General features: G+C 50.7%; 1 protein-coding gene across 9 annotated transcripts in view; it reads left to right on the forward strand.

Moving 5' to 3' along the window:
* JADE1 (jade family PHD finger 1) overlaps window positions 1-23,696 on the forward strand; it is a 198,574-nt gene that overhangs the window by 163,910 nt on the left and 10,968 nt on the right. For 8 of the 9 annotated variants that reach the window (XM_057547482.1, XM_057547484.1, XM_057547487.1 and 5 more), the window contains 8 exons: window positions 4,893-4,978; window positions 7,471-7,536; window positions 8,058-8,215; window positions 10,133-10,320; window positions 12,879-13,090; window positions 16,081-16,248; window positions 17,460-17,576; window positions 21,214-21,735. In XM_057547482.1, the coding sequence (XP_057403465.1) occupies window positions 4,893-4,978; window positions 7,471-7,536; window positions 8,058-8,215; window positions 10,133-10,320; window positions 12,879-13,090; window positions 16,081-16,248; window positions 17,460-17,576; window positions 21,214-21,735 (1,517 nt within the window). The remainder of the gene's footprint in view (window positions 1-4,892; window positions 4,979-7,470; window positions 7,537-8,057; window positions 8,216-10,132; window positions 10,321-12,878; window positions 13,091-16,080; window positions 16,249-17,459; window positions 17,577-21,213; window positions 21,736-23,696) is intronic. The other variant, XM_057547481.1, reaches the window with a different exon arrangement.

Below are 23,696 nucleotides of genomic sequence, written 5' to 3' on the forward strand. Positions count from 1 at the left end.
AGAAAGCAGGGTTCGTAACGCAGTGCACGCACAGGATCTGCACTCACAATGCTGCGACCTGTGCGCCTTTTATAACTTGGATTATTCCCGCCACATTTCTGTTTTAAGGGAAGTTGGGGATAGTAAAACAAAGCAAGGGTTTATTTTCTGTTAATTCTTCTCAGTGTTTCATGGAGATTAATTGTTGATACCCAAACAGCGTATATGTCAAGAATTTAAAAGTCACGTACACTTGTCACTAGAGCAGACTTAACTTTAGGTAGTAATATCTTGTGTGTGGGCAATAAAATAATTTTAGATATTATTGCCAAATTTTTAGAGTTCCTAACTTCTCCTGAAAGCAACAAGAAAATAAAACAAAATTTTACTTGCCATATTCTTAATTTAGCTTGTCATTAAATGTTAGCATTCTGAAAACAACAAAATGCAGCACCAACCCAGCATAATCTTAGCACGTGGTTTTTTTTTTTTTAATTAATTAATTTATTTTTTATATTTATTTTTGGCTGTGTTGGGTCTTCGTTTCTGTGCTAGGGCTTCCTCTAGTTGCGGCAAGTGGGGGCCACTCTTCATCGCAGTGCGCTGGCCTCTCACTATCGCGGCCTCTCTTGTTGCGGAGCACAGGCTCCAGACGCGCAGGCTCAGTAGTTGTGGCTCACGGGCCTAGTTGCTCCGCGGCATGTGGGATCTTCCCAGACCAGGGCTCGAACCCGTGTCCCCTGCATTGGCAGGCAGATTCTCAACCACTGCGCCACCAGGGAAGCCCCTAGCACGTGGTTTTTAAGAACTAACAGGTGGCCAGTGTTTTACTATAGTGTAAATCAGAATCTCCCAGTCCTTTTGGTGTTTGAAATACTCTTAATTTCTGGTTTAAAATTTTTTTTTCTCCAACATACTTTAAAAAAAAAAGTTCTATGACATAACTTTTTAAAATTAAAATGGGTGCGAATTAGTTTTGCTTGGATCATATTCTGGGACGTATCCAGAGGGAACACGGATGAGGGAGGAGAACTGGCGTAGGAACGTCAAGGCACTTGCTTGGAGTCTCCTGTGGACTTGCCGTGGCTGTCTCTGTACATGGAGGTGTGTTCTGGTCAGGGAGCAGTGCCCCCGCCATGCTGTCTCGAAAGGCGTTAGTGCTTTGTTTTCCATGGCCGCATCTTCCTCGGGCTCAAAAGCACGTCTTCTAATAGGTGAAACGGGGGTACGTTCTTGGTACCCGCCACCTTCAGCCCTTGAGCTACAGTCCCGAACAACGACGCTGTGTTTTTGTTCACTTAGAGACGTTTTTTAAAAAATTGAGGATCTGCTGTGTGTGCAGCGCTGATTTAGGTATACTGTATGTTGTAAATAGTTATTACACAGTTTTAAAGTGAGTTAGAAGGAGGAAATCACCATCGACAACTGTCTGCTGCTGGACATGGGAGGGTCCAGCTTCTCACTGTTCAGCAGCAAAGTCTAGGTTTTACACAAACCACCTGTGTAGGGTAAAACGGAGCATTTTCTTTTCCTCTACTGTTAACGGATGGTAGAAAATCATCAATGATTTTCTGCACACATTTAAAGTGTACACTTCAATACATTTTGACACGTTTACACCCATGAAATCATAAAACTCATGATAATCCTTCTCTCCCCACTTTCCCCAGTCAACCTCTGATCTACTTTCTGTCACTATAGATTAGTTTATATTTTCCAGAGTTTTTATGTAAATGGAATAATACAATACATATTCTTTTTATCTTTTCACTCCACATAATTATTCCTACATTCATCTGTGTTGTGTGTACCAACAGCTCGTTCCTTTTTATTGCTGGGTAGTATTCCATGGTATGGATATACCACTGTTTGTTTATTTATTCACTCTGTCAGTGGATGCTTGGGTGGTTCTATAAATAAGCTAAGAACATTCCTTATGTCAGTGATAATTTAAACTTAGGTTTTCCCCCAGTCTTTCCCTTTCTGCAAAGTGAGTTTAATAAGATTAATTTTTCTCTTCCTCTTTTTGCATTAGGCAAATTAAAAGGAAGAGGAACAGACTGTTTCTGGGTGGACCAGAATTTCTCTTGGGTAATACAATCAGATACCAAATTTGTAGCATTTTTGAATATCTGTTTTTAAAAGCAGGCAACATTTTTCAAGAATATAAAAGCAGCCCTAGAAAAAGTTTCTAAATGATTACCATTACTTGGATGTGTCCTATGCCAGCAAAGCTGCAAGTTTCCTGGCAACCTTGGAAACTACCCTGGAGGGATCCTGACAGATCCCCAAAAGGAGGCAAAAGAGGGTCATAAAACTTAAGAGTGCATGAATTTGTTGTTGCTGCTTTAACTCTGAAAGTGTTTGACGTAAGCGCTTGTGTCCCGCGACCCCATGTTAGTTACTGAAGTACAGCAATGGAATGGTTTAAAATTTCTGATCATTTATAACCCTTTACCTAGTGAATCACAGTAGAGGGGACATCCCTTTCTGCCCTGCATCTCCTCCCCTCCCTGCGCCCCTGGGCCATCCCATCTAGAGCTGTCTCGTGCTCTTCCCCGCCTCTTCTTTCCGCCTGTGGGCTGGCCGGAGGATGGCCTGCAGGACCGGAGGGTGGAAGAGAGGCCTGTCCGGAGACGTGAGCTGCCTAGCTGCCTTCCTCACCAGGTTCCTAATTTGGCTTCTGTCTTCCTTTTTCCAGTGATGACCAGATTCAGAACTTCCTACAAGTCAGGCTCACCCCAGTGTGCCCAGAATATTTCTTTCAGCGTGGGAGTGAACTTTATTCTTGTTCATTTAGGAGTCTAAAGAGATATACTTAGGATTGTTTTTTAAAGAAGAATTTTCTAAACTGTTACTGAACAGTGCAGTAGGGTCACCAGTAGGAAATCTAAGTCCGCTGGCCCAGCAGCAGACAGTCAGTTGACCCAGTAAACAAGCCTCAGAACTGGCCAATCAAGGGTGGTGCTCTTCCCTGTCAGAGGGAAGCCTGGCAATCCCCTTTAGTCTCTGTCATTGCAAATCTGATGATAGGCTTATGGGCAGAACCTACTTCTTTTTTTTTTTTTTTTTTAACATTGTTTAGATTTTTTTTTTTTTTAGCAAATTGGTGAATAGTTTTTTTTTTTTTTTTTTTTATATGTATTTTTGGCTGTGTTGGGTCTTCGTTTCTGTGCGAGGGCTTTCTCTAGTTGTGGCAAGTGGGGGCCACTCTTCATCACGGTGCGCGGGCCTCTCACTATCGTGGCCTCTCTTGTTGTGGAGCACAGGCTCCAGACACGCAGGCTCAGCAATTGTGGCTCACGGGCCTAGTTGCTCCGCGGCATGTGGGATCCTCCCAGACCAGGGCTCGAACCCGTGCCCCCTGCATTGGCAGGCAGATTCTCAACCACTGCGCCACCAGGGAAGCCCCAGAACCTACTTCTTAATGTCCCCAAGGTCTTAAGGATGCTTTGGTTCTGTGTCCCTTGTCTCTGGAATCTGTAGAGATAAGGGTTTCCTGTTTTGAGTGGCAAGTGATTTTACCGGTAGAATGGCAGTTCCCTCAGTTTTTAGCTTTTATTTGGGGGCGGGGAGTTGTTAATTTCTGGGAAATGGTACAGTTTGTTCACCATGGAGGCAAGTTACTGGGAAGGTAGACAGGTCGTCAGGAGGGCTGTTTCACATCTCTGGTGTCAGTACGGCACCCACAGACAGGAGGCGGTGGCAGAGGCGGAGAAGAGGAGCTGGGTTCTGAGCTATTGGGCAGTTGAACTGATATGACTCGGCCGTTGAGTGGGTGTGTCCCGAGTGAAGAGAGTCTAGCACGACTCTTTGATTTCTGACTTCAGGTAGAGATGGTGGTGATATGCGTCAAAGTAGGAATAGAAGAGCAGGTTTCAGTAAAATGTCTAGCCCAGTTGCTGTTGTGCTGGGTTGACTGATCTCAGGAACGCCGTGGGCTTGACTGATGTCTGATCTGAAGGTGAACATGGACCCGGTGCTTGGGAGGGAGGTTAGTGTGGGAACGCAGGTCTGACAGTCTCCTGGGCCCGCCAGGTATGGATGGGCGCTCCCCGGGGAGGGCGCTGGAGCAAGGAGGTGAGAGAGCTCACGCGTGGAAGACAGGGACCCACAGAGTGGGGACACCAGGAGGGAGAATTGCCGCTGCGGCCGAGGGAGCACCTCAAGCAGGGTGGAGCCAGTGCTGCAGAGCGGCCTCAGGCGCGAGAGGAGCTCAGACGTGGTGGCAGTTAAGAGACATAGGTGGCCTGGTAGGGCTTCCAGTTCCCATGGCTTGGCGGGGGAAAGGCCCCGCGACAGGGGATAAGAACATCTTGTCCTCAGAGCTCAGAAGAGAGCTGACAGGCATTCTCTGGGAAAGGGGAGTAGGCGATTTTAAAGGTGATTTGGCCGGAGCACCTAGTCTACGGCGGGTCTGAGTTTCCCTTTTTTAGGGATTGCTAAGTTCTGTTGTGGAGTCAAACCTTTTGGGGGATGGCTTTAGGATTTAGCACAATGATGTTAGTGTTTAAAAAGTTACTGAAAGTTAAAAAAGAAGTTTCTGAATTTATATTTACCAATGCGAGGCTTTGAGCCTCTTAAGAAGTGCAGCCTTATGGATGAAGGCCCTACCTGCATGGTGTTCTTGGAAGGCCTCTCCCCTCCTGTGAGCTGTACCTGTGACACCGCAGCCCTGAACACACTGTGTACGGAGTGGTCTTGTTGGCCTGCTGTGGGCAGTGAGCGTTTAAATGAGTAATGGGGGTGGAGGCGCTCCAGGGGAGAGAGGAGAGCTCTGGCAGAGCATCGGGCCGTCTCCTGGGGTGGTGCGGAAGGGAGTCTTGCTGAGTTTGGTTAAAAAGAAGAACGCTGTGAACACTCAGTGATTTGTGTACTTTTAATTATTCCTATTCGGATATTTGTTTCTTTAGGCCTGTCAACTACTTGGTCACAGAATTCCAGATCCCAGCACAGGAGAAGTTCATGCTCCAGACATGAAGATCGAAAGCCTTCGGAGGTATTTCTTGAATGCTGGCGTGACTGTGCATGTCGTACGTGTGTGCATGAGTACATGTGGTTGACACACACACCTGGTTGGTTGATATTGGTGTCAGTCTGTGCATTCTTGGGTAAGTTACTTAACCTCTCTGTGCCTCAGTTTCCAAATCTGTAAGATGGGGATAATGCAGGTGTTCACCTCATAGGATTTTTGTGAGAATTAAGTGGGTTAATACCCAGAGGTTAACATGTAGAAGGTAAATCCTGCTCAGTAAATGTTAGCTATTATTATTAATTCTTTTTATTTATTTTTTTCCTTCTCTGTTTCACCTTTGCTGGCTCCCAACAACTTTTCCTATGGCCTGGAGATCAGCATGTTCAGCTGCTGCCGGTCACTGCCAGCCTCAAGTTAGTTTTAGTCATGAATTTGTGGCTTGTTTGGCAAAACCCAATGTAATTCTGGGATTTTGTTTAGGGGATCATGCTTAAGGCTTTTTCCCCTTCTTTTGAAATTTGTTTCTCATCTTACATTTCCCTGCTCCCTCACATTTTGTTACTATCCACCTATCTGTCATCTGTCTGTCCAGAATTGTTTTGGGGTGAGTTACTTTGTGGCCTTTGTTGGTTAGGGGCCCCTCCCGCTCCTGAGATCTGCGCTCTGAAAGCCTTGGGCTGGGCTCTGAGCATCTGAGGGATTGAAGAACAGGCATTTTAGCTTGTCACAGTGTGTAGGTGAGCAGGTTATGGGGAAGAGAGTTTTCGGTCCAGCCCCTTGGTTTTGCACTGCCTCTTAGTGGGGTGACTTCAAAGACAGCTTCATCCTGTAGCGACTGAGCAGAGGCCGCCATCCATGAGGAACTTCTTCGCCGGTAGCGGGGAAGCCGGGGCGCTGTGTTGAGGAGCGTAGGATTATTTAGTTGTGGAATAACTTCCTCCACGAGGAAGTAGTATATAATATACTTTAGAATTGTGGAAAACCATCCCAGGGGACACGTAAACATTAGATCAGATGTTCACGAGAAGGTGGCCGTTTTATCACCTTGATTTATTCCAGGCCTTTGTCCTTCTGAATCTGCGGTGCTGCCTTCCTTTCCTCTGGTATCGGGAGTGACTCTGCTGCTCTTTTTTCTCTCTCTAGTTCCCTCCACAGCCCCCTCAATACCTTTCTGATGTCCACACTGCACTCCTGTCGGTTCAGGGCAGGAGTACAGGGCGCTCCCACCGGGAGCTGATGCCTGTGTGAGAGCACCAGTGCCCCTGGTGCAGCTAGAACCCCTCCCAGAGTCGGCACTGGGAAGTGTGGATGGCGCTGGTCTTGTCCCTGACCTGTGCTTTGTTCCAGGGTTTTTGTTTTTTTGTTTTTTTTTAATTTCTGAGTTGAAATTACTTTATACTCGAAGTGCTAAGGTTGAGCCCTGCTGGGGACTCAGGAGCTCACGTCCATTTGAGGGCATCTGTTTCTGTCCTTGACCATCCTCATCCAAGTCTCTGAGTGCAGGAACGTTGGGCTGCCTTTTCTCATCTTGTTGCTTCAGTTTGATTTTCCTTCTTCTTGGGCAAAATCCCTTACTTATTACTTATCAGACTTAGTTGGAATGTGGTTTTAACTGATGTGCTTCCTGAAGATGTAGATCTGTGACTTTGTTTGAAAGGACGTTTTAGGGGTCTGGAGGGCATGGCTGACAAAGTTAATGCTCTCTGGGGCGCGGGCATCTGCTGCAGGGGCTCAGTGCTACAGGGGCACCTGACCTTGTGCTTTTGTGGGAGGTGCCCAGCCAGGGTCTTGCTTGTTACTGGGACTTTAGAGATGAGGAGCGGCAAACTGGGGGTAAGTCGGGCCCAAAGTGGCAGGCTGGAGACATGGCCCTCTTAGTCAGACACTGCCTCAGACTTCCTTACAGCGGTGAAGTTCATTAAAGTGATCGCCAGCCTGAAAAGCCACCAGGAAAAACAAATACGGACCTATTAGCAGGCATATAATGTGAACTGAGCTTAGCAGCACAAGAAAGAACTCCCTGTCCCGAGAAGAGAGAGTTCAGCATTGTGACTTGTGTAAACAGAGAGTGTAGCTTACAGGTGCAGGCACACTTGGTGCCAAATACAACTTAGGGCCGGCGCTAGTGCCGGGGTCAGAGCTTCCTCGTGTGGCCCTGAGGCAGGACTGGCCTGGGCTCCGGCCGCGTCCCTCCCCGTCAGGAGGAGCGGGCCCGCGGGGCCGCCTCTGTGGCGCTCCCCTCCTGGCCCGAGTTGAGGCACTGAGGGGCCCTCTTGGCCGAGGGCTACTCTTGAGTCTTGTGCGTCTGTTTGTGGCAGGGTGAAGAGAGGGTGGTAGCTTGCTTGCTTTCTTCTTTCTTCCTCTCTGTCTCCTCCCCTCCTTCCCTCCTCTCCTTTCCCCACAAATGCTGCTTTCCTAGTAGAAGTTATGCCAGGTGAAGGTGTGCAAACAAACACATTCTTTACCAGCCCATTTTCTACCTTGCCTCCATTGGTGTGTCGTTGCTTCTCTCCCAGATGTTTCCGTCCTGTACTCTGCCTGGCTCTAGCCAACCAGGACCCGCCCTCGCCGGACACCTTGCTGTAAGCCCGGGTGCCTGGGCAGGCGGAGGTTGGGGAGAGGCAGTCTGAGTAGAGAAGAGGGATCCCTGGTGGCTCTGGGTTTTGGCTTGGAGTTGTTACGTGGTTAGTGGAGTTGTATTTCTTAAACATTTACGAGAAAGGCACCCTTGAGTGAAATAGCTCCCTCCAGGGCTTTTTTAAGGCGCGTGTTCTCAGCAGCCCGCTTGGTGAGTTGGGAGTTCTTAGAAGATTTTTCCGGGGACGACAGCGAGGCTCCTGTGTTGCGGTAGCTGGTGCAGACGCTGCCGTCTCTCAGAGCTGGCGAGGGAGGGAGGGAGGGCGGGCGAGCTGCTGCCACCTCCGGCCCTGAGCGAGGCCCAGGGCGGGGCGGGCCGAGGGGTTTCCTGTAATAGGTCAGACTGGGTCTCTGTTGAAACAGTGACCTTGTTACATGGCAGCTCCATGGTTACCCTGCAGGCCGGCAGCGCTCTGAATAAGAATGCAAATATCCAATGGCAGTGATCCTTTCTTTCCCTTTCCAGGTGTTTAGGACAGACCTGATCACCGCCATGAAGTTGCATGACTCCTACCAGCTGAACCCGGATGAGTACTATGTGCTGGCAGATCCCTGGAGACAGGAGTGGGAGAAAGGGGTCCAGGTGCCGGTGAGCCCTGGGACCATCCCTCAGCCCGTGGCCAGGTAGACGTGCCCCAGGGGAGGGGTGCCGCCTCTCTGCCCTGGCAGCCGGGCGCCTGAGAGGAGCAGCAGTGTTTGGGTTAGCGGTGTGGCTTCTGGGGAGAGAGAAATGCAGTAGAAACACACCTCAGGTCCGAAGGTGGCGCTCTTAAGGGCCATGGGCCTCCGAACTTAACACTGCAGCCCCCTTGGGAAGGTGCCTCTCTCTTAGAGAGGAAGGTAGATGCCAAGGCTTCCTGGGAAGCGGCTGGCTGAGGGAGGGACACTTGGCTGTTGGCACAGCTGCTGGAGAGAGGCGTCTGTCTGTTGGGTCCTGCCGTGGCCCCTCCGCCTCTGGGGAGGACGGGTGTGGGCAGCCCTGTGGGTTAGGGCCCTGCGGGCGGGGAGCTTCCGGAGGTGTGTGTTGATGAGTGCCCCTCGGGGGCACTCCGTCCGGGCGCTCTGGGGCTGTCTCTGGATTTACTTCAAACCACGTTTCTCCTTAAGGGTCTTGAGGGTCGGCGCTTCGCCGACCGGCTTCAGCATGAAGCAGGGCCGGTTTGCTCGTTTCCTCGCCGGCCGGCTGCACTGGCCTTGAGGCTCCTCACAGGGAGAGGGAGCTGAGTGCCCTCTGTGCTCGGCTGGCAGCCGGCTTTGCCGCCGCTGCGTTGTCAGTCACCTGCCTGCTTTGCGAAATGACCTCTTTCACCATTGCCGAGTGTGGACTGAATTTACCCCTTGGCCCTCACCCACGTCCTGTCCCCCCGGCACCGGCGGTGGTCGAGTCTGGTTATGGTGTTTGGGATCTCTGTGACAAATGTGCCCATAAAGGTGCAGGCTGAAATGACCGCTCCGATGCCTCCACAGGTCAGGCTGCAGGTGTGGAGTGGACGGAGTGTTTCCCTGGGCTCTGTAGGGGAAGCACGGTCTGGTTGCCTCAGGGCTGCATCTGGGGCACAGCAGCGACTAGCTGTGCAGCACTGGCGATCCCAGTCCAGGGCTTACGAGCCCAGCAGAAGACGAGTAAACGCTAACCCAGCTCATGGAAGTGTCGGCTGAGACCCTGCCCTTAGTTGAGTCGGAGGAATAACTCCCTTAAACGTGCCTGTCTCCGTGTCCTGTAGGTAAAGCCACCCTGGCAATCATAGGGTGACGGACACACCTTGACAGCCTCTCTGGACAGCTGGGTGTTAACGCGAGCTGCCGACACACTGAGACGTGCGGGTGGAGGGCCGTGGGGCCGTGTGGCGCTCCTGAGGCCCCTCGCTCCCCGTCGGCAGTGATTCGCCCTCTTCCTGCGCGGACTCTCTTTTGCGGGGGCCGGCACTTCTCCAGGCGTTCCCGGGGGGGCGAGGGTGGGAGTGCGGAGCAGAGGGCACTTGCGCTCCTGCCCTGGGTCCCCAGCTGCGCTGGGAGCATCCGCCCGTGGCTGGGACTCTGGCTCTCAGACTGCTCAGCGATGGACAAGGCCTGGGTTCTAGAGCCGGAGGTGACGGTTTCTCCCCTCGGCTCCCCAGCCTTCTGCTGTGTGAGCCCTGCCCGTGTGGCGTCTCCTGCCTCCTCCGTGTCCCTGGGCGCCCGGGCTTGGTGGCCTCCAGCAGGGGCGGGCAGGCCTGCTTAGAGGACAGTGCTGTGATCTTTAACCCTTGACACTGCTGTCACAGCTGCTGGCTGGGCACGGCAGCGTCCTGGGAGGCCGCGTGGGAGAGGCTGATTTTGAAGATTTGTGCAGCGTTTTCACTTGCATCGATTTCTCTTTTAGGGGTTTTAACGACTCCTACTTTGCTTTATCAGCAGTGGTGTTAGGGTTTTAACTCTCTGAACCTGGCAGTGGCCTAGGGTTTGGGGGCTGGAGGTGGAAGCTCGCTTGGGGCCTTCTGGCAGACTTCCTTCCTTGTGGCAGGAGGGGTAACCCGGCTGCCTTGTCTTCTTGTTAACCAGGGTCGTGTCTGAAGAGAAGTCCCTCATGTTCATCAGACCCAAGAAATACATCGTCTCGTCGGGCTCCGAGCCTCCAGAGCTGGGCTACGTTGACCTCCGGACGCTGGCCGACAGCGTGTGTCGTTACGACCTCAACGACATGGACGCTGCGTGGCTGGAACTGACCAACGAGGAGTTGAAGGAGATGGGTGAGAGGCGGGGGCCCTGCCGCTCGCTCGCGGACGATGGGCAGCGAGCGCGCGAGGCCTGCGGCGGGGGGGGGAGAGGCTCCTCGCCGCTGGCCACGCCAGCTCCGTCTCAGCCTCGGTCCGGTCTCAGGATCACGGGCTCTTTGTTGGAGACGCGCATGTCCAGCTGCGGCAGGTGTGCTGAGAGGGACTCAGTCTGTGTGCGGCTCGTGGACAGAGCGGTGGGATTGAGGAGGGGTGTTTTCCACGGGCAGGAAAGCAGGGCTCCCAGTTCCTGCCCTGACCTACACCCCGCAGCCCCGCCAGTTACCTCAAGGGAACTGAGGCCCAGAGAAATGCAGTGCTTCCCCAAGATCGCACAAGGGTCTGGTCCACAGTTTCCTGCCCCGGTGTTGTGTTTCTTCCCCCTCCGGCGGTGCTATTCGGATGCCGCCTTCTTCAGCCGTGGCCTGCAGTCTCTCACAGGAAACTCCACTCCAGCCAAGCTCACCGTTTTCCAAACACATCCCTCGTGTTTTCACCTCGGTGATTCCCCTTAAGTCCTTTTCCAAACCTGAGTGCTTTCTCCTCTCACCCGTTGATCTGTCCTGGCTTTCCTTTGGTGGAGCCCTACCTTAGCTGGGTGCCCTGCCCGTTGCGATCTTTTCTGCAAGTCAACCGTTCTTGTGCACGCACAGCTCATAGTACCGCGTTTGCTTGCCTCTCCTTGTGTCACGACCAGGATGACACTTGGATCTCGGCCCACACACCACTTCTGATTGCTAAGGGTTGCCTGAAGTGTGGTGATGGCAAGTCAGTGAGACCAAGTCTGGGCTTCCTGTGAGAGGCTGTGAGGATTAATTAGCGTTGTGCTGTAGGTCAGGGTCGGGAAGTGGTGGCACAGGCTGTTTGTTTGCAGTCTAGCACGTGGTAGATATTTACAGAGTGTTTCCTGGTGGATGTCAGAGCCGTGCAGGACTAAGACTTTGTTTCGTGTGGGTGCCTGAGCCTAGCACAGGGCCTGGCCTGCAACAGGCTGCCGTGCATGCCGCTCCCCAGCCTTTGAATGGGAATGATGGTGTGGACGGAGCTGGGAGAGCTGTTACTCCGATATTTTGATAAAGAAGATTTCCTTCCTTATGGTCCTTGGTTTTAGGTGTTAGTGGCCGGGATGTTGGCAGGCTAGGAGGTGGGAATCTGTTCAGAAGTTTTCAGTGCTCTCTTGGAACTGAATGCTATGTTTTAGCTTCAGAGACTATAAGATCCTACTTTGTAAAGACGACTGTAACACACTGGACCGACTGGGTGTCCTGTGTTAAGGCAGAGGGACAGACGGCCAGGGACCGGGGGCTTCAGTGGATGGTCTAGGTGGTGAGTGCTGGGCTGACTCATCAGAATGCAAGGCGGTGCTGGCTACTTTGGCCGGATAAGCGAGGCAGTTGTAGAACATGTATTGAACGCGTGCTTAAAGACGTTTGTCTTAGCTTTTATTGGTCTTTTTAATGGTAAAAATTAATTATAGGGCATAGGACTGTATTTTCAAAGCCAGTGGTGTTTTCAGAACTGGTAGGAGGAATTGAGATGAAGCCCCCTGGCCACACGGAAACGATCTCGTCATGAAATAAGGTTTGAGATGATAGGTGGCTTTTTTGAATACGTGTTTTTAGGGCTTATCACAGTGTCAGCGCTAATGTGTTCTCCAAGTTTTCAAAAACTTGAAGTGTTAATTGAATTTATGATAATGCATATAAGTTGTTGTTGGCCCTAATGACACTTCTGTTGTTTCTTGCCAGTTACGTGTGTTTGAATATTTTTTACAAGCTGTTTTTTCTTTCTGCATGAGTATTTTCATTGTAGGAAGTTTGGAACACGTCCACAAATGGAAGAAAATAAAAGTCTTATCCCCACCACTAGCTATAACCATACCACGATAACCGCTTGAAGTTTGTTTTTGGCCATTCTTGCATAAGAATGCATTTTCTTTGATTCACCAGGAGCTGTCTGTCTCCTTTGCTTGAGACGTCCCTTGTGTTTCCGTCTTTCATGTGTCTGACTAACTATGCGTCTCAACTTAGTAAATTCAGAGGGTAAGGAGGGATAAACCAGGTAAAAAACATTTGAGTGTTCACAGTGAAATCTGTTCTTAGAGTACCATTTTAAGTAGCAAGAATGGAAATGTTTTTTGGAAAAAAATACCCAAACCATAATAGGTGGTCATGGTTTTGAAGTCACTTACATGCTAGTTGTTATATATAATATTGTAATGAAATGACAGTCTAACAATATATGTATTTAATATCCTGGAACCCTTTTGGGATTGATCTTTTTACAGCAAGCACTCCATCTTCAGTGCCTGACCGTAAGGAGCAAACTGTTGGGTGGAAGTCTCTTTCTGCCTTTGAATTTAAAGACCCTTCCTTGGAAGGGTCTGAGGGACATCCAATAGAAAATATTTGGGGGCACTCAGGATAGATTTGTTTATAATGTTATTTATTCACTGTGCATTTTTATTAGTATAAATAGTATTATATTTATTAGTATGGGTTTATTAAAATGGTTTTGTGGCATTTTCCCTCCAGGAATGCCTGAGTTAGATGAATACACCATGGAAAGGGTCCTGGAGGAATTTGAACAGCGATGCTACGATAATATGAATCATGCTATAGAGACTGAAGAAGGCCTGGGGATTGAATATGACGAAGACGTTGTCTGTGACGTCTGCCAGTCGCCTGACGGTGAGGACGGCAATGAGATGGTGTTCTGTGACAAATGCAACATCTGTGTGCACCAGGTATGTGGGCAGCGGGGCCCGGAAGGAAGCCCCCTGGGGTGGTTCCTCCAGACAGGGTCCGTGAGTTAAAGACGTGTGCCCATCTTTTTGTTCCTGATGGGTTCTTAGTGTTTGAAGGGTTTCTTGTTACTTGTACAACCAGGAGAATAGGATCCTCTGTGGACCTCATTCTTTCTTCGCATAGTATCTTTATTCCTATCCACGGAAGTCAGGTTTACTTAGACTGTATGAGCCCCTCTGCCCTGCTCCAGCACCTGGCTTTAGCTATTGAGAACCCTGGCGGGCAGGGGGCGGGGGGACTCTTGAAAAGGCAGTTAGTTTGCTGTGTTAGTTGCCGTTGCACAAGCTGGATGGCTTAAAATCACAGAAGTTTATTGTCTTGCTATCTGGAAACTAGAAGTCTGAAGTCAGGGTGTCGGCAGGGCCATGCTCCCTCTGAAACCCGAAGGAGAATCCTTCCTCGCCTCTCCTGGCTCCTGGTGGTTTGCTGGCAGTTGTTGGCGTTGCTTGGCTTGCAGCTGCACAACGCTGGTCTCTGGCTTTGCCATCACTCTGTGCCCTCCCCATGCATCTGTGTCTTCACATGTTGCCATCTTCTTGTAAGGACACCAGCCAGTCACGTTGGATGAAGGGCCCACCCTACTCCAGTGTGACCTCATCTTAACTGACTACATCTACTGTGACCCTATTTCCAAATAAGGTCACATTCTGAGGTACTGGGGTTAGGACTTACTTTAACATATACTTTTCGGACACTATTCAACACACAACATTTGCTAACATGTTAGTATATAAAGCTGAGCCCTTGAACAAGCGGAAAGGGTCCCCTTTTCTTGAAAGTTATTTCCTGTCCTCCGTGATGTCAATAGGATTTGGCGGTTGCTTCAGTAAGGTTGGGTACTGGGTAATTTAAAAAGCTTGGGGGAGAATCTTAGTCTTGACCCTTACCTCTTTCATTTATTTTTTAATGCAATAATGAAGTAATTGGTATTTCTGTGGGGACATGTGTTCACATACACTCTTTAGTTAATAGGCTCTCCAGAGGTACTTTCTTTGAATTCACCTGTTGATGCTGAGATTTAAAACAAACTTAAAGGCTTGTGTGGGACAGTGGCTTGGGTGACCTCTTGGGAAGAAGAATCAAGTTTGCTTTGTGAAGTTCCTGACTGTTGTTTTCTTTATAACGTGTCTGCTTCCTGGGTTTCCCTTCTGCCTGAGGACTTTACCAGTGGTGACCTTGTCCCATCTCATCCTGATGGGGAGACCACAAGTCTCTTGCTTATGAAGTCATGTTACAGCCCATCTTGTAGCTCTGGATTTTCAAATTATCCAGGCGCTTTCCTTGGGATAATGGAGAATTCTTATAGAGGCTTTGTTGTTTCAAGGTCATGAGCAGTGTGACTGCCATTGTTGCTTTTATGTTGTTGGTGCCGTTTACTTGGATGACGGTTCAGTTTTTTTCCTGCCATTTTACTTTTTTCCCCCCCACGAGACAAATCTTGTTTGAAAAAAAGGGTTCTGCTTGAAAAGTGCTCAAACCCTCTGTTTATAAATGAGTTAACTCAAGTCAGGGTGGGCTGTTCAGTGTCCCACTGCGGGTTAGTGGCAGAGTTGGAACTGGAACTCGGGGAGCTCTGGACGACACCCCCCGCCCACCCCCCGCCCCTGCCCCCACGCCCCGTGCCTGGTCTCCTGTTCTTTCAGCCGTGCCACATTGCCTGTTAGCATTTCCTGTGGTTCCTTTTTCTTTTGAGATGTTCTTCATGACTTGTCTTTCAGGCATCCTTTATTTAATCTTCTATTTTACTTAGACTTGCTTTTCCAGTAAAAAAAAAAAAAAAAAAAAAAAAAAAAAATTACCTCTTCAAATGAGACTTTGTCTAGAGTGCCTGATACAGACCTTTCTGATATTTGAAACCTTCATAGTGTCAGCTCTATTAAAAAAAAAAAATTTTTTTTTTTCTTTTTTCAGTAAGTCTGTGTTGACAGTGGCTCATTCATGGCACCGACACAGCGCTCCTAAGCTCCAATCTTAGTGTCACTTAACGTCCCTGAACCATCATCCTGTGGTTTTCTTTTTGCGTCCTGGATATTCAGATTGCATAGCGGCTGTGTTTTTCCTGTCTGGAGAATTGGAACTATGTTACTCTGTCTCTCCACTTCCTGACTTGTAGTTCATTCAAGGATAAAGTTCTGAACAGTTTGGTGTTTTTAAAAGGCTCTGAATGTGCTCCTGGTACCATCATGGTTTTGTTTCTTCACTTCTTTAACGTTTGCCTTTTCTTTCTTTGAACCCTCTTAATGACTTTAAGTTGCCTTGATTCCTGCAGTTTTTGCTGTCTTGTGTAATTTACCATCTTATGCAAAGCAGGCTTTGTTTTAAGTATCCGCCAAAGAGACCACATTCTCTTTGTCTAGAATGTCTCATTTTTCCGCGCCTCTTGTGCTCACTTGTGTGTGGGAGGCAGGCGGGGTGTCGGCACCTGGTTAGTAGAGCTTGCTTAGCCCAGGGAGCGAGGCTGCTCCTTAGGTGCTTCTCGTTTTCACTGGTGTCTCGTGTAATAGCTTTGGGAGGCTCTCAACCGCTTTGTGTTTTTTCCCTCACTTTATAGCCCACCTACATCAGTAAATCAGAGAGAGATGCCTTCCGCCATCTAGCCCTGGAGAGAGTTTTGAGGATTTACTGCCCAGTATTTAGAAACTTGGTATAGATGGGTATCTGTAGCAACACGGCAGATCTTTTACAAACCTTTCTGTCCTCAGGTAGTTTTCAGGACCACCCTCTGGTAGGTAAGTACGTCGTGCCTTGTACCCACCTTCTGACTGCTGCTGTGAGGCTGCCCGGCACTCTTCCTGAAAGGAGTGCCTCTATTTTGGGGGTGCTTCTGTTAAAATCTTTCTAGGCGTTTTAAAAGTCATAGACACACAGGGTAAAAATAACTCTCTTTCTCTTTCTCTCTTTTCCTTGGGGATGTGCTGTGGCTTTACAGGCCTGTTACGGAATTCTCAAGGTCCCAGAGGGCAGTTGGCTGTGCCGGACGTGTGCCCTGGGGGTTCAGCCCAAGTGTTTGTTGTGTCCCAAGAAAGGCGGAGCGATGAAGCCCACCCGCAGTGGGACCAAGTGGGTCCACGTCAGCTGTGCGCTGTGGATCCCCGAGGTGGGTGCCCTTCTTGGTGGTTCACCTTGGGAGCCATTCATCACTGGGCCACATTGTAGCTGATGAGTAAGAAGACACCTTTGAATTGCTACCCTTTTTTCCACCTTAAATTGAATCTCGAGCACGCTGTCATCTAGTCAGTGGTGTGTAAATTTGTGGAAATGTTAACTGGAGGCAGCAGTGAGTTGGACTCTGGGTGGAGGTGTTCAGACTTCCCTTCTGATGCCACTGCAGCTGACCCTCCGCTGCTGTCACGCTCCCAGAAGCGGACCCGCGGCGGGCGTGCACGCTGCGGCCTGGGTGTGGCTCTGTCCTTTCCCTGGGATGGGCCGTAAACTCCTGGGCCTGGCGAGCCATGCATACAGCACAGTCATGGTTAAAGAACCACTGCTCTAGGTCACATTTTTGTGATTTTTTATTAAAATTCTTACTTAGCCTCAACCTTTTTAATTTCAGGTCTGGTCTAATTTATTTCAAGTCCCAGACCTTGACTAATTTAATTTGCTTGGCTCACTCTGAGACTATCATTTGTGATTCAGATTTCAGCATTTTTTGGCATATGATTTTGGTGCATTTTCCTCCTGAGGAAAAGTATCTGGGAGTGATTTGGATTGAGGCTTCACGACTTGGGTCTTGGTAGCATGGGATCTCACGGTTTGGTATTAACAGGGATGCAGTTCAGTGATCCAGGCTGAATATGGAGAGGGAGGGGACCTTATTTATCTTGGTAGTTTTCCGCTTTGTATGTAGTGGTAGTTTCTGACTGAAGAGAATGGTTTTCTTTAGTGAGAGAGAGATTAAAAGTGGTCAATATTTACTTCTGCTCCATCGTTCACAACTGATTGTGGTATGTTTAAGATGGATTTCCAGTCTTGACCACTTCGGAGTGGACCGGAGGTGTAGTAGATCACCTTGTCTTTGCTGTCACTCAGGTGAGCAGTGAACACTGGGGTGTCTGAGCGTTTTTACAAGCAGGACGTCTGTGTCGGATGGCCCCCCGAGGAGGGCGTGGAGTCGGCCCAGAGCCGGCCCCCGTGCCGTCCTGGTGCTTTAAGGTGGGGTTTCACCTGCGCTCGGAGCGTGAGTGCCCCTTGGCACCCTCTGCTAGGAGGGCCGTGGGGAAGGAATGGAGCTCTAAGTTTCTGCTGTCTGCGTTCAGCCCCTGTCTGACGACCTCTGCCACCCTGTCTCGTCATGTCTTGGGCCTCTAGGTGAGCATCGGCAGCCCCGAGAAGATGGAGCCCATCACGAAGGTGTCTCACATCCCCAGCAGTCGGTGGGCGCTGGTGTGCAGCCTCTGCAATGAGAAGTTTGGGGCCTCCATACAGGTAATCAGCTCAGTCAGGATGACATTATTACCCTTCCGCGTGTTCCAGGGAGCGGGACGGGGGAGGGCTCTGCGAACTAACCGTCACAGGGCTTGGAGATGGGGCTAGAATCCAGGAGGCAGGACGAGCTTCTCACGGCCCTTCTGAGGTCGCTGAGGGGCGTCTCCAGCCCCGTATACACACCGTTATTGGTGGATAGTGTCCAGTGTGGCCGGAACCCCAGCTGTAACCATCACAGGGCAACGCAGAAGTCCGCCTGAGCTGCAAGGCAGTTCCAGTTTGTGTCTGGTTTCTCCCTCCCTGCCCCAGGCCTGGCATTGCAGCTCTTTCCACAGGTCGACAGCTCTGGGGAAGAACTGGAGTCTCGGCACTGGAGGCTCAGTCACCCTCTCGCCTGCCGAGCGGCAGCCCTGCCCCTGTGGCCGCCCCCGACGCCGCTGGTTTCAGAGGTGTGCGCGTGGGGTGTCTTGTCTTGGCGCCAGTGTTGGAGATCAGCTTGGCACGCCAGCCCTTTTGCATTTGGTAAAACGGGGACTCCTTGGAGCACCGACCGGCTGGGTAGAGGGACACCCATGAGGTGCTGCACCAGGGGTTCTGCCCAGTCTGAATATCTGATTTTCTTACGGCACCGTGGGGCTGGGGGAGGGGAGCTTGTACGTAAGAAGTCGGCCTGCGTTTTCTGCGTCCACGTACAGGCAGGTGTAGACAGCCATGAGGCAGATGACAGAATCACGGAGAGACTGTCGACGGCGCACTGTTTCTTGGTGTTATCTAAAGCGCTGCCTGAGCAGTTCCTCTCCGGGCCTCACGTTTTTGGCGTCTAGACAGTCGTGACCTCGGAGGCCTGAGGTGCTGTCCCACCACCGTCTCCAGACGCTGTCTGTGGCTGCCGTTGGCCCTTTGCGTCTGTGGGGGGGCGCCAGCGCAGGGACACCGGCTTCTCCTCGGTCCCCACGTCACGGCCCGTGGGCAGAGGTGCCGCTTTGGGGTGGCTTCTCTCTTGATGCAGGACGCGCAGCGGCAGCTCGGCACACACACACACGCGCGCGCACACACACCCCACAGACACACACACACACACACACCACAGACACACACACACCACAGACACACACACACACACACACACACACACACACACACACCCCCACACACACCCCCCACAGGCTTGGTCACACTGCCGGTCGTGGGTTTTAAAGAAATGACCTCATTTGGCAAACTCAGTTTGTATTTTGGCTGATAAATATTCCTCTCTGTAAGGTATCCACTGACTGGTGTTTCTTTTTAAAAGTTTTCATTTTACACGCCAAGCTGTTGTGCTTTTCTTCGTTATCACTTCCACTGGTGTTCAAGAATCCAAAATGTAACAAAATATTCAGAGGGTGAGGCATGAGACAGCTGGTGGGATTTGGCTGTGGACCTTGAAAATAGTGCAGATTTTTGTATGTGAATGGAATCTGCTTAAAATTAAAACATGACAAAAGCCTCTGGCCTGAGAGTTGTGTTAGGAGGGAGTGGAGGAGAAATTTTTTAAAAGCCACAAAATAAAAAAAGACACAGAGCTGGGCGTGTGTGTGTGTGTGTGTGGAGATGACCCATGTGAACATTTGCAGGGAACAAGCTGGGGCAAACCAAGGAAAATGGAAATCGTTTTCTTCCAAGTTACCCGATGTTCTTCTGAGGGTAGAAATTACGCCCTTTACTGAGTAGGTCCTTCACTGATGTTTCCAGGAGGCAGTCGATTGGGATCTCTGTGTCTCTTTTGAAGAGAGACGATAAAATGACTTTTTTGTTGCCGTTGACCTCTTTTTCCCAGAACATGAATTTGAAGGAGGAGAGGCCAAGGAAGTGTTTGATGATTTTTCATATCTTCACAGAATAGACCGATTTTATTAAAGAATTCCTGTCTGAAATGTCTGCAGCTGGAAAGGCTCTGGCTTACGTTTCTGTAACATCTGTTTGCTGAGTCAACCTGAATAGGAAAACCCAGAGGAAGGCCATTTGGCGTCTTTACAAAGCCCCGTATAAATGTTCTGCTGTGGCGAGTTCCTCTTTTCAGGTCGGGGCGCCGAGTTAAAGTGTCGTTTAAGCCAACACTGGTAGTGTCTCCGTCATCTGTTCCCACTTTACTTCCCACTTGGCTGCCTGCTAGGAGGGAGGAGCACTTTGTCTTGTACTGATAGTGACCGGGTGTGTGTGTGTGTGTGTGTGTGTGTGTGTGTGTGTGTGTGTTCTGCCACTAAAGCTGATTTCACACATTTCTTGGAATTGAGGTTATTATTATAGATAAAATTACAGATTTATGTTAGTTCATGCGCTTTAAGTGTTTTCAGTGGGGGAATTGATTTTCTGTGAAGGGAGCTAGATTTTCTGTACTTCTGGGTAAAAGCGACTTTTTAATAATGGAAGAAATCATGACTGGCAGTGAGTCACCTCTTAATACTGAAATGATTAGGGGAAGAAGCCCCAGCCCACGCCTCTGCGGTGTGTGGTGGTGCTGTGCAGGGGTCTTACTGAATGAGTTTAATTAATGAAGCTTGTCAGCTGGCCTGGGGCCACTCGGCTCTGCTCCTCTCTGCAGCCCTGGCGTGCCCGGGATCCCTTGGCCTCACACAATACAGTGCTGCTTTTTAAGGGACTGGCTTCAGTCACCACAAGGAGCCTCCTTCCAGGAATTCGCCTAGCAAGATCAGATGGGGAGAAATCGCTTTTCTCCTGCTAGGCCTCTGGCTTGCCGGCTGGATCAGAGACACCACGGGGTTCCCTGGTGGGGTGGTGAGAGTGGGGGGAGGCGTTTGGTAAGGACGGGGCAGAGCTGGGTGAGGCCTGGCCTCTAGATCGACCTCCCTTCGACCCACAGGCAGCAGGTCGCTCACGGTTGCGCTGCCAGGCGAAGCGCACACAGGTCTCGGAGCTTGGTGCCCCCTGGCCTGGCAGCCCCTGCGTCTGGCCAAGCTTCCTCGGGTGCGGAGACCAGGCCCGTCCTTCGTGTCCTGGATTGTCCTGGCCTCCTCTTCCTTTCCAGTCTTCGGGAGTTTTTAATTCACCCTCCTCCGTCTTGAGCAGCCCTCCCTGCTGGAGGAGGGGCGTGCCACTTCTTTTCCCACTGGCGCTGGGACTCGTCCTGGCTGTGGGCTGGAAAGGAGGGTCCACGTTCCTTTAAAAACTCTGGCGAGTGGTCATTCTTCCTGAGGAGATTCTCACCGCTCAGGCTTTTTATATAAACATTACAAAAGCCCAGACCTATAAGAAAAGACAAATGAATGCCTCAGAATGTACTCTGCATATTGAGCACACGTTCTCTTGAGTGTAATCGGAGTGCCAGGGCCCCCTTTGTCTACACGTGCCATCTGTATGATTGTGTCTGCTTTAGGAGGCGATTTTGGGTGCAGTTGCTTTTCTAGGAGAGTCATGGTTCGGTTTATGAAAAAGAGTTCCCTTAAGTCCCAAGCTGTAGCTTATTTAAAACACGACTGGATCTGCCAGGGTTAATCCTCGTGAAGCTTCTCTGTCCTGGCACGCGCCCCAAGTGCAGCTCTTCCTGTGCGTGTGTCGGGAGGGGGTGCCTGGCACCCGGGGCCTCAGTCACTGTCACTCCCTAATCTCTCTCCTCTTGCTGTCTGCGTGTTCTTGCCAGTGCTCTGTGAAGAACTGCCGCACAGCCTTCCACGTGACCTGTGCTTTCGACCGGGGCCTGGAGATGAAGACCATCTTGGCTGAGAACGACGAAGTCAAGTTCAAGTCCTACTGCCCGAAGCACAGCTCACATGGCAAGCCCGAGGAGAGCCTCGGTGAGGGGGCCGCTCAGGAGAATGGGGCCCCTGAGTGCTCCCCCCGGGACCCGCTGGAGCCCTTTGGCAGCCTCGGGCAGAATCCAGAGGAGGCCCGCCGGGTGAGCGTCCGGAAGCAAAAGCTGCAGCAGCTGGAGGATGAGTTCTACACCTTCGTCGACCTGCTGGATGTTGCCAGGGCCCTGCGGCTGCCTGAGGAGCTGGTGGACTTCCTGTACCAGTACTGGAAGTTGAAGAGGAAGGGCAACTTCAACAAGCCCCTGATCACCCCAAAGAAAGACGAAGAGGACAATCTCGCGAAGCGGGAGCAGGATGTCTTGTTTAGGAGGCTGCAGCTGTTCACTCACCTGCGGCAGGACCTGGAGAGGGTAATGATTGACACTGACACCTTGTAGTGACTTAGAGAAGAAGATGGCAAAGAGGCGACCGCTTGCCCAGAGCAAGGAGTGGTAGCCAGTTCATTTACTCTCAGACCCTTGTACATACTTCAGCATGAGGTTGTGTCGGTCACATCTGTTTATGGGCTGGTAAACTTACCGTACACACACGGCCACAGAGTGGGGAGCTTCTCTGATTTAATTTTAAACACTTTCTCGTTAGTTCTTACTGTTCTTCTGGAAGATCAAATGGGGTGTGTCTTCCCCTCGCCCCTTCATTCTAGAGCTAGAGGGAACTGAGCCCCAGGAAAATGGCCAAGGGGTGGGCTCAGAATTGTTTACAAACTGAGTGAGAAAACCAGAGTGGATTTAATTGCCGGTGAGGGGGTGGGGCGGGCGGAGGTAGGGCAGTCTCTTGCTGAACCTGGGGAAACACTTACTAGGTGCTGGTCATGGGCTCATTAAGGAGAGGGAAGCAGTGCCTCTCTGACCCAGCTCTGCCTCCTGTCTGACTCGCGGGGGCCTTCCCGGTACAGTCGCTGAGCAGAGCAGGCCGCGGGTGCTGTTGTGTGTGCATGAACTTCCATACACATGCGTCTCTGTTCCCCAGGGTACTCCGGCAGTGAGGTGCTAAGTCATCACTCAGGCTGTGTATATGTCGTGTGTGCATGTGTGTCTGTGTCCGTATGTGTCTGTGTGCCGTGTCTGGAGTGGGCGTGGGGCGGGACTCCTGGTGCGCAGGGGCCTCCGGTCTGACGGGAGCCCCCGGTCCCGCGCCACGAGCGCCCCCACCACTGGATTGGCCCACGTGCTGGCTCGTGGCTGCCTGGAGCGGCGGCGGGTGGCACTTTCCTTCAGCTGTTTGCTGGTTTGCGTCTCTCCCACTCTCCAGTGCCTCTGGAGTCCCAGTCTGGACCTCCCTTCGTGCTACGGGAATAATTCTAGCAGCGGGCTGTCTCTTCCCCGGGGCCCCCTGCTCCCTGCAGGTAGTTTCTGACTGAAGCTTGCTAGTCGGGGATGTGTCTTAGAGCGCTTTCTCGCGTCAGCTCCCCTGACCGCCCCGACTGCCGACCGTGATTAAATTCATTAGTGCACAGATGGAACTAAGGCTTCGGGCCCAGAGCAGCCCGTGCTGAAAGGCACCTAAGTGGCCTGAAACGGTTAACGCGTCTCCGCCAAGCGCCTGACTTATTAAATGGGGGCGGTGATGCACCTGCCTGGGAGAGAATCTGACTCAGAGGTGATTTGCAGCGAGAGTGCAGGCAGAGAATAGGGACACATGGGAGAAGTACGGAACCAAAAGAGACCTGCACTGCCCTGGTAGAGAAGGCGTGGCAGCGAGAGTATGTGTAAGTGTTCCTTAGAAGAGACCCTTTCCGTACCTGACAGTGCGGGCTGCTTGTGACGCCCCTTCCGGCACTAGGTTAAGATTCCGGATTCAGGCGGATTCAGGCGGAGGCCAGGCGGGAAGAGGGTGTGTGAAGCTCTTGTGCTCCCGTGCCCCCCCTGGTGGTGAGTGTAAAGAAGACCTCGCCTCTCAACCACATGTATGTGTGGCCTTTTTGTTAGAGATGAGAAAGGGATTCAGAAGGGAGGAACTCGCATCCTGGTGAGAAGCCTTATCCCAACCTGACAACTGCTGTACTTGGGGTGCATGAGCTTTGGAGTCAGATAGTCCTCAGGAGGGAGGACGAAAAGTCTCATGTTTGGACTGTGTTTGTCTCGCAATCACCACAAAATAAAAGTGTAGAAAATGCTTGTGGTGTACTAACTCTTTTCTGTACGTAAGTTACTCAGATTAACACGCACTTATGATTAAATTCTAAACATTTTTTTTTTTTTGGAGTCATCACTGTTGCGTTTTAAGTAGAATGATGCCAATGATGTATGAGAAACAGGGAATAAATCAGGATTTTTGTGTGTGTGGTATTACTTATATTTACTGTATTAAA

The sequence above is a fragment of the Balaenoptera acutorostrata genome, chromosome 5 (genome assembly GCF_949987535.1).
Source record: "Balaenoptera acutorostrata chromosome 5, mBalAcu1.1, whole genome shotgun sequence".
NCBI classification, from domain to species: domain Eukaryota; kingdom Metazoa; phylum Chordata; class Mammalia; order Artiodactyla; family Balaenopteridae; genus Balaenoptera; species Balaenoptera acutorostrata.